The 10,536-nt window shown below is 50.5% G+C and overlaps 1 protein-coding gene across 1 annotated transcript in view; it reads right to left on the bottom strand.

The window, feature by feature from the left end:
* Positions 1 to 8,125, bottom strand: part of Ntsr1 (neurotensin receptor 1) — a 46,757-nt gene extending 38,632 nt beyond the window's left edge. The window contains exon 1 of the mRNA XM_036183067.1: positions 6,922 to 8,125. Coding sequence (XP_036038960.1) covers positions 6,922 to 7,638 — 717 coding nt within the window. The 5' untranslated portion in view covers positions 7,639 to 8,125. The remainder of the gene's footprint in view (positions 1 to 6,921) is intronic.
* Positions 8,126 to 10,536: the final 2,411 nt, after the last annotated feature.

Genomic DNA, 10,536 nt, shown 5'->3' with positions numbered 1-10,536 from the left:
TACAGAGTGAGTTCCAGGACAAACAGGGCTACACAGAGACACCCTATCTCAACAAAACAAAACAAAACAAAAACCACCACCAACAACTATAAAATACACACACACACACACACACACATACATATATGTTCAACAACAATATATACATATATTTATAACAATATGTATATATATAAAATGAAGTTCTTTAAACAACCAATCTAAGTTTTTACCATAAGAAGTCTAGACTAGCCGGACAGTGGTGGCGCATGCCTTTAATCCCAGCACTCGGGAGGCAGAGGCAGGCAGATCTCTGTGAGTTCAAGGCCAGCCTGGGCTACCAAGTGAGTTCCAGGAAAGGCGCAAAGCTACACAGAGAAACCCTGTCTCGAAAAACCATAAAAAAAAAAAAAAAAGAAGTCTAGACTAATAAACAGGGTGTGGTGGGTTACACTGTAATCCTGGGTTAAGGCAGGAGGATTGCTGCAAGTGTAAGCTCAGCCTGGGCTATGGAGTGAGACTCTATTTCAGAAAACAAAACAAGAAAAGCAGCCCATCAGTCCAGGGAAAGAAGAACAAATTAAACTCAAAGGAAGCGGACTTAAGAAATGAAAAAATTAATATAAATTAAATTGGAGACACAATAGAGAAACTGAAAGTTGTTATGTGTATGTGTGTTTGCCTCAATGTGTGCCTGCCTGTGCACCACTTCTTCACCATACATACAGCGCCTAAGGAGTCCAGAGGCCATGTCAGATCCCCTAGGACTGAGTTACAGGTAATTGTGTGCTGCTATGTGGGTGCTGGAAATTGAACCTCAGAAATCTAGACTAGCTGCCAGTGCTCTTAACCACTGAGACATTTCTCTAGCCTTGGAAGTTGATTTTTTTTCTTTAAAAAAATTTTATTTATTTTCATTTTATTTGCATTAGTGTTTTGCTTGCATTCATGTCTGTGTGAAGGTGTCAGATCCCCTGGAACTGGAGTTACAGACAGTTGTGAGCTGCCATGTGGGTGAGAGAGAGGAAGAAGAAGAGGAGGAGGAAGTAGAGGAAGAGGAGAGAGAGAGAGAGAGAGAGAGAGAGAGAGAGAGAGAGAGAGAGAGAGAGAGGGAGAGAGGGAGAGAGGGAGAGAGAGAGAGTGAAATTATGGGTCTGGAGTCAGGCCTTTGTTTGCTCCCTCCCAGGCCCAGCCCAAGCTTCTCTTCTGGAATAATGGAATAAGGCAGCTGCTTCCTCACTACTCTTACTGTCCCAACATTGTTTCCTGAAAGGCAGAAAGACAGACATGTACCCTTAAAACATTATGCCTCCATGCTGTTCTGCTGGGAAGCTTGCTACTGCTCATTTCCTGGAGTAAAAGCCACAGCATCATCTGTCCGTTAATGCTCATGGCTCCAGCCACCCCAGCTTCCTCCCAGTTCCTCAGGCACACACAGCACGCCTCTGTCCCAGACCCTTTGTGCTTGTCCTTCCCTTTTCTCTGACACTGCACACCACTTCCTGGCAGCCTACGAGAGACCTTCTTTGACCTACTAAGCTGTGTTTCCCATTTTAACTCCTCCACATTCTCAGAGCAGGATTCCTTAGAATAAGCTGCCGGAGACACCTGGTCCTGGACTCTGCCTCAGACAGCAAGTATCTCTTAAAGGAGGTAAATAGATGCTGGCCAGCTGGCTGTGTTCCCTGACCTAGTGTCGTGTGAACCGTGTGGGGGTGTCAAAGATGGATGATGGAACTGCTCTCAGGCTCCGGGAAAGAAAGTGTCCTAGGAGTAATTGTGTCTTGTGTTCCACTGTTCTACAAAGAGGCCTCGCCTGCCTATGAATCTGCTGTATCTTTGTTGTTCCTTGGAGTGGGAGGGAATTCTGCACATTGTGAATTGAGAGCTCTTCTAGTCCCTGGCAACTGCAAGTGTCTAACATGAACTAACTCATCCACCATTGGCACATGAGGAAACTAAGTGTCCTGGCTCCTGTAGCTGTTCATCTATAGAGTGGAGATTTGAACCCAGCTCCAGACTGCTGCTCTGGGGTGTCCCCCAAACTGTCCATCCCTGAATAATGGCTCAGGTGCTGGAGTATCTGCCAAGTCACTATCTGTATCTGGTTTGCCCTCCAAACCAGCCCTGGCACTGACAAAGTGGCCTCCAAAGGACACAGGTGGTCGTCTGGCTTAAAGAAGGTAAAGGGTCCTTTCAACTTGGCCAATCTAATCAAAGCCCTGTTCTACTTTTCTTTCTGTGTCTGTGATAAAACACTGACTGATGGCAACTTAGTGAGCAACGGGCTTGAGAATCTCTCCTTCCTTTAAATACAAACAGAAAGTCATACGAGGTTGTAGAACTATGGTTCAGGAAATGCAGACAGACAGATCTCTAATCCTGGTATATGGTCTGATATGATGGCAGTGCCCTCCATGTCAGGCTGGCCCTGGGGCCTCACTGTTTGAATGTGATCATGGGAGCATCTCTGTCACATTATCAGACTTGATCAACCAGAGTCCTTGCCTCCCAGTACAACATATTGAGACTATGATATGAGGCTCAGAGAACATCCCCACTGTCCTTGGCACCCTGCAACAGGGTGGCAGATGAAGGCCTCAAGGATGAACAGTCTTCAAGAAAATTATCAGTCTGAGGATAAGGCCTACGAGCCCAGCACTTGGATATTACAGGAACTACATGTATAGCCCCTGAGCTGCTGTGGAGAAGACTTTTTCCTCCAGGAAAAAGCTCCCTTTTCTTCATTCATCTCCCAGAGACACTGACCCTTATTCCCAGCAGAAGCACCAAGAGTCAGATGGATACATTGGACAAGTGCTCTCTCAAGTCACCTGATTGACATGACTACATGACCCTGCCCCTGCTGCTTTCTGAGAAGCAAGGTCTCAGTGTGGACCCCACCTGGATCGCCTGCATGTCCCCATCCTTCATGTCCTGCCGGGCTAGGCCAGGCCAGCAATAAGGACAGATAACCTGTTCTTAAGGTGAGGGTTACCTCCTCCTGGGAGACCATCTCAATCTCCCTTGCTCCCCATAGCCTTAGAACCTTCCTGGGATGCTCAGTTACAGTCTATAGACTGAACACCAGATTTCATAAATCAAGTTCCACCCCAGTCCCTCTGACCAGGTTTTCCTAGATAGCCCAGTTTTAGTCTCCTGAAAGCTGAGATTACAGATATGCACCACTATGTCCGCGATATATAGCATGTTGTTGGGCTTTTAAAAGCTTTGACCAGGGGTGGGAGAGATGGCTCAGTGGTTAAGAATGCCTCCTACATCAGGTGGCTCACAGCCCTGTAACTCCAGCTCCAGGGTACAACCACATGCAACCTTACATACACATTAGTAAAATAGTTAATAATAATAATAATAATAATAATAATAATAATAATAATAATAAACAACTTCAATCATCAGGCTGGGCATGGTGGCACAAGCCTTTAATCCTGGGAGGCACTCGGGAGGCAGAGGCAGGTAGATCTCAGTGAGTTCAAGGACAGCCTGGTCTACAGAGTGAGTTCCAGGACAACCAGAGTAACATAGCAAAACCCTGTCTCAAAAAACAAAACAAAAGAACCTTTAGTCATCAGGATGGCAAGATTGCTCAGTTGGGTAAAAGTGCTCACTGCGCAAACCTGACAACTTGTGTGTGTGACTCCAGGGCCTCACAGTGGAAGGGGAGAGCCGACTCCTCAAAGTTATTTTCTGAGCTCCACGTGCATATACCTCCACTTGAGTGTGTGCGAGCATACACACAGTAATTAAAAAACAACAACAAACTTTGATCATGAAACACTGCAAGTATATAAAAGAGATTAATAACCAGTGTTCACTATTGCTTCACCTACACACCTGTGACCTTTCCCCCAGACTGTTTCTGTAAACCATTAGAACCAGCGTTCTTCTTTGTGGAGTCAAAGTGCTTCTCTTTTCCTAATCATCCCTGGCCAGCCTGGGTGCTCCCCGTGTCACCTTGCAATCGATCTGCTGTAGATTTTAGGCAGCGGCTGTAGGCACCACCTCTCCCTGTGAAGTGCAGCCTCTCCTGTCCCAGGGAGGGAGTATGCACTCTATCCAGCAATGATGCTGCATCTAAAGGAATACTTCATTTTCACTGGAAAAGAGGCATTCAAGGATACCTGAGTGGTTGGGAATTGGGGAGGATGGACACAGTCCATGGGCTCACCTTTCTTCCCATGTGTGCATATTCAGTACCTGTCCAGTACCTGGACACGTGGACACAGGGCTTATATAAGCTATAGTCTGGGACACAAGCTTCAAGGTCAGCAACAGAGAACTACAGACAGTTATAGAGCAGGTCAGAGCAGGGAGCAGAACAGTTATAGTCAGACAGGAAACTGGCCTGGGTGGCATCAGGGCCACGTATGGCTCAGGATTGGGCAGGTGACAGCCTTGGGGAACCTTTGGACTCCATGAAGTCCCCAGATCTTCCTCCTGTCACTGGTATAGAGGCAGGTCTCAAGCCTTTGGGAGAAGCTAGGTACCAGGCTTCACCTGCTGTTTTGCTTCTTCCACTGCCTGCCCAGCCCCACCCCATCCTGCTACACCCCAAACACATGGCCTCTGAACAGTGACTGTTCTCAGTTGCTCAGAAGTTTTACCACCTAACTCTCAGCTCATTTTTGAATACTTCTGATTTACAAGAGCATGAGATGGAATCCTTAAAGTGTGCGGAGTAGTCAGTCCTCACAGCAGGTGCTAAGGCAGGGAGATGTCCCTGTATGGAAAGAGGCCAACAGGTCATTCCAAATATGGTCCTGGGGATGGAGACATGGGATAGCTAGCCCTGACTGGGGACTCAGTAGAGCAGAAGCTATCCATTCAGATCTGCTTCAGGTACCCAGACATCCTGGTGGGCACCACAAACCCCACAATGCCAGGAAACAAAACACATCTTCAGATGGTGAATAGTGGTGCAGGAGGGATGAGAGAGGAATGGTCTCATCAAACACCTAGAACAGCTTGTGTTCCCAGCCAGAGAGGCCTGGTCAACTGTTAATATCACATGGACGAAGAACATGCTGTAATCAGTCACTCCAAAAATGAGGCTAAGTCTTCTAAGGGAAAATGGAAGCCCCTGTTCTGCAGGGGCTCATACGAAGGCAGCCACCAGGCACTTAGTAAACTCTCAGCCAATACCATGACAGCTACAGAGGGGCCTGGCGTAGGGTGGGCATTCAACAAGCTTTACTGATGGGCAATGACCAGGATGCTGTCAAACAGGCCCCCAAGCTGCCAAGCAATGACAAGTCCCATCCATCAGAGCTTTGGGAGGGTGGACACACCCTGTCATATGGGGATCCACTTCTGTAGCTCCAACAGGTTCTGCAGGAACCTCAGAAGGTAAGGATGAGTTGTGCTTGCCTCTTGCTGAGGCCCTACAGGTGGAGAGGCTGCTGTCCCTAGGCTCCCTTCCTACAAAATTGATTAAATTTTGCCTAAAGGAAGAAACAAGCCTCAAAGGAAGTGAGAAGCCATGGCGATTACCCACTGTTCACCACACAAAGCACCTATTGAATGTGAACACCCACCGAGTGTGCTTGTCTCAAGGCCCAAGGTCTTGATAGAGAAGCTGAGCACTGACTTACCCCTGCTAAGAGCGGCATCTCAGGAAGGGCCTCATACAGGGACACTTGTAGCACAAGTGTATTTCCGGCCTCATGGCCCACCTCAGAGAAGACCTGTTGAGTTAAATACTGCCCAGAGTAGTTGGAATGCTGATTACAACCCACCCAGCATTGCTAGTTTCTGGGTGGCACCTGGACATGCCATGTGGCTTCTAAAGTGACGATGGAATCCTGCTGGGTGGGTGTAGGAAGCTATGATGGCTTGGTGAGGAAAGTGATAGGCATGGACAGCTAACATAGCAGGAACCCCTGTCCAGACCGTCTCATTCTCTGCCTTCTTTGCCCACCCAGAGGTGAAGGAGAACCCTCCCTGTACCTCCATGGTTGCCCAGGGTCTGGGGCCAAGAAATTATTCAAATCGTAATTCTTTCCTTTTTTTCTTTTTTCTTGTTTTCCAGACAGGGTCTCACTATGTAGCCTAGGCTTGCCTCCAACTTGGAAGCCTCTTGCTTTAGCTTCTGGACGTTGGCACCACAATGTTTAAAGTGTTATTTCTGCTCCAGCTTCCCCTGCGGATACCCTCCTCAATCATACTTGCCTCACCACACCCAGTCACCCCAAACTGCTCTGCAGACACATTACCACTAGCAGCAGTAAGGGCACTGCCTGGAAGTGCTTCGGCACCCTGGGGGACTTGGGAACCCCTCTCCTAGGTCTCTCTTCAATGTTATGACCATTTCATTTCTCAGATGGGTAAATTACAACTCACCTAGGGACATGTCCAAGGTTAAAGCTCCAGCTCCTGAGTTTGGGTCCAGGAGAGGCAACCAGAAGGCATTGGGGTTGGGGGGTAGCCTGTGGGTCAGACATTGTAACCTCTTAAAAGGCTGATGACAGCCCTCTCCCCTGAGAGTGTCCTCATATTGCAGTAGATAGAGGGAAGTCACTGCTGGGGCTCAAGCCCCCTTCAACAGGAGGGGAAGAAGTAGGGTGGGGCAGGCAACTGTGAGTGAAAAGTTAAGGAAGAAGGGATGAGCTGCTGGAGGTGTTCTGCCCCTTCCCAGCCTCCTAGGAGCAGCCTTGCTGAGCTCTGTCAGTACTCAGGATGATGTCACTGGGCCTACTTTGAGACAGGGGAGAAGAAAGTGCTGCTGAGGTACAGTCTTTCCATGAGGCAACACTGCTGTGTCTGCCCGGGTGGTGCCTTGACTCACTGGGGCCTTAAGGTGACACTGCTAAAAGTCTCTGTGTGGTTCCAATGGAAAGAAACAGCCAGATATCTGGGAACAGTGGCTGCCCTATTATGCTCTCTAATTGGCATAGCACACAATCCCCACTTAGACACTCTTACCTGGATGACGACCTTGACTGTGGCTGTGTCCACAATGGGTGTGCACACTAAGCCACCAGGGTGCTGGCCATCAGCACTGCGGTTCTGCAGGCCCATGGTGAAGAGCATGGGCACAGCTAGCAACCCCGAAGCTAGCCATATGGCACTGATGAATTTCTTGGTGCGGCTGCGGGACATGAGGGTCTTGGCCTTGAAGGGATGGCAGATGGCCAAGTACCGCTCCACACTCAGGCTAGCCACATTTAGGGCTGTGGCATAGGTGCAGGCATCACGCAGGAAATAGTAGCCACGACAGCCGGCATCCCCAAAGGCCCAGGGATGGTGCACCCAGATAAAGTTGTACAGCTCCACAGGCATGGCCAGCAGCAGGATGAGCAAGTCGGACAGTGCCAGGCTGCCCAGGTGGTAATGCACAGTGCTCTGCAAGCTCTGCAGAGACTTCTTCCGCGCCAGAGTGAAGGCTGTCACTGAGTTGCCCACAGTGCCCACCACAAAGAGCGCCAGGTATACAGTAGTCACCAGCACCTTGGAATAGATATCAGTGTTCACGTCCAGGTCGCTGTTGGGCGCTGCCAGGACGGATTCCGAGGTGTTGCCAGAGCCATTGCCCAAGCCGAGCGCCAAGAGCATCGCCTCCAGTCCTGATTGCGGCCAAGGGAAGGGCTGGGCGCCGGGTTCACCAGGGGCGCCCTGCAGCACCGAGCTGTTGAGGCGCATGGTGGGCGCCGGGTGCGTGGCTTTGTCCTGCACCCCTGCGGGTGAAAGTTCCACTGGGGCAGGTGAGGAGGTGCCTAGAGGGGAGAGTGCAGAAGCTAAGGGGGGCGTGCCGTCCAGCGGCGAAGCGCACAATCCTGGGAGCTCTGGGGCTCGCGACGTGCTGTCTCCGGGATCCACTCTCCTTTCTTCTCCAGAGTCTGGGATCTGCGTTCTGGTTCCTCTCTTCCTCGGTCCCAGACTGGGGCTGCTTTGACCTTCAGATTCTATGTGGTTGGTTCTCTGAATGCCTGGGTGGTAGCAATGTCCTCAGGACGGAGACCCTGCTGGCTTGTGCTTCGTCAGGCGATCCTGTGGCGCAGAGCGGAGCGCACTCACGGCTGCTCAGCGTGCTCACCCTCGTTCTCTCTTTTCTGCTTCGAGCTCTCCCCGCACCCCGACTTCGCACACCTCCTGCTGCGCCGGAGCCTGCGGGGCTCCTCGCGCCTTCACTGAGCTGGCGGCTGCGCGGCGCGCCCTCAGAGGAGGAGGGAGTTGGAGAAGCAGAGAGGCGGCCCCAGCCACTGTCCCCTCCCCACCCTGGTACTGGCTGACTGTAGCCCCCCTGCTTGCTCCTGGGGACAACCTGGGCTGGGATGAGCACCTCAGGGAATCAGGATTCCTTATGGGTGCCGCAGAATGAGGAATATTGGATCTTTCCTTTCTGCCTCTCTGGGGCAGCACAGTCTTCCCTTCCCAACTTCTCCCACCCCCAAAAGGAAGCTACCCCATGTCGCCTCCAGCTCCCGCGCGGGGATACTGGGGGTATGTATACTCAGGGAAGGCGGAGAAAGTGGCTGCACCTTCCTAGTACGGCAGGCCTTTGTACAGCAGGCTAGACCCCCTCCCTTCTGGGTGCCTGCAGGGTGCCATAAGCTCTAGCCTGTGCGGGGTTGGGTGAGGGAAGCAGAGAGCAGGAAGGCAGAGCAACCCAAGCTCTCCAGGCCCAGGCAATTCTGTGGTCCTCAGCTGCCCTTGGGTATGGTGGGCCTCTCTGTCCTCTTGGAGTCACCTGGATTTGGTCACTAGCAGTCACTCTCAGAGTTAGGGCCCTGTAGGGCTTAGAGAGGCAGGGCAGGCTTTTGGGTGTCACAAAGAGGCATCTGTCCTTGCAGGAAACACTACAGCCTGTGCACTCAGCCCAGTTCAGCTTTTCCCAGGGGACCCCTGTCTTGGACCAACGGAACAAAAGTCTTTGCATCTTGTTCTTCTTGGCAGGGACCCTGGCAAGAGCTTCCAGGCTTGCTGCCATCTTGCTTTCCCCAGGGCCCTTGCCTCTATTTCCCCACTTGGTCCTCTTAGGGGCCTGAACTCCTCTTCCAGACAACTCACACGGGATCCTGCGGAGTCCAAGGGGCAGGGCAGAAGGTTCAGGGATTGCACTCCTGCATGGACCCAGCCGGCTGCATCTGTTGTGCTGGAACTAGGAAACCTGAGTGGGCGATGGGGAGTCAGTGGGTAATGAGAGACATGACTCAGACCAGGGATCCAAACTTGACCTGAGACCTAGGCTCAGCCAGCAGGGAGACCCTCAGATTTATACTTTCAACCTGCTTTGGGCTCGCCTGCTCAAACGAAAGCTGGTCTTGTCACTACAGAATCTTAACACATGAAAAGCAGTGTTTAAACATTTGGTCTTCAAAGGAAACAACTATGTCCCCTTGCTAAAAACCTGTACAGCAGGCTCAGAGGCTGTAGGGGTTGAACAGGCCTTTAATATTTGGGCAAGTGTCTCTGCCTTTCTGAGCCTTGGCTTCTTCCTTTGTTGAAGGGAAACCTAAATCTGCACTGATGGGTTCTGGTTGATTGCCCATGGACTGTGCAGGTAAGGCAGGCTTGAAAACTACCCCAGATGAGACTAGATTTGTTCTCTGACAGACACTGTGCACCAGCTAAATGAGCAGGGGCAGGGTAGGACCTGCTTGTCTGTGACATGGTTAGGAAGTAATAGCACTGGGATGTATCAGGCCCACACCTCACTGCCCTGTGGTGTCTCACCTAGACCCAATCACCAGTAGTGCCATCTGGCCTCCTCTATCAGGGGGTTCCCCAGAGGAGGGCCATAGCCAGTGACCACACTAATATGTATTATATAGACAACAAGAGTTGCAGTCACCTGGAGAGGCCATCTCAAAGGCAACTGGAGCTCATGTTTGGTTTTCTAGTTCTGACCTTTTGGCTAAGCCAGCCTTGTCTCCAAAGCTTTCTTTTGCGATAGTGTCAAAGCTTTAAAAAAAAAAATCATAAATGGCAACTTAGCACAAATATTATGACAAAGTATTTGCTTAAAACCAGCTAGGAAAATGCCATCCAGAAGGCCTGGCTGTGCACAAGGATGGTGTAGGCCCTCATAGGGGGCACCCCAGTGACCATGCTCCTGGACCCTTCTGGAGTATTCTTTCTGCTCTGAGCCAGGAAGACTCAACAGCAGAATCTTTAGTTGCAAGTTTGCATCTTCAACCCATGCTTCCTGAACAGGAGCCCTTTCTAAACAGCATGTCACTGAGCACCTTATACAAAGATCAAATCTGGATCCAGCTGTGTCCATAGGTGACCCAGCCATAATCCTAATGGCTCAAGTCCCACACTGACACATTGAAGCCCCACATATCTACAAGCAAGCAAAGCTTGAGAAGCATTAATTCCTACTGTGTTGGGATCAGGAAACCAGAGTGGGTTGTGGGGAGTCACAGCTGTTCCCCGTCTGGACCCACTTTCAGGATCAAAGTTGACCCATCTCCTCTGCAGCGAGGGTCAAGGTCTATTGACAGGGTCTGTGTTTTCAGACAGATAGAATACAAGGTAATTTCAGTATTCTAGGTTCCTTGTGTTGTATGGGCAAGGCTGAGTCCCACCATTATG

Source organism: Onychomys torridus, chromosome 4 (assembly GCF_903995425.1).
Source record: "Onychomys torridus chromosome 4, mOncTor1.1, whole genome shotgun sequence".
Taxonomy (NCBI): domain Eukaryota; kingdom Metazoa; phylum Chordata; class Mammalia; order Rodentia; family Cricetidae; genus Onychomys; species Onychomys torridus.
Note: the sequence above shows the minus strand (reverse complement) of the source record. Positions and strands in the feature narration are given on the sequence as shown.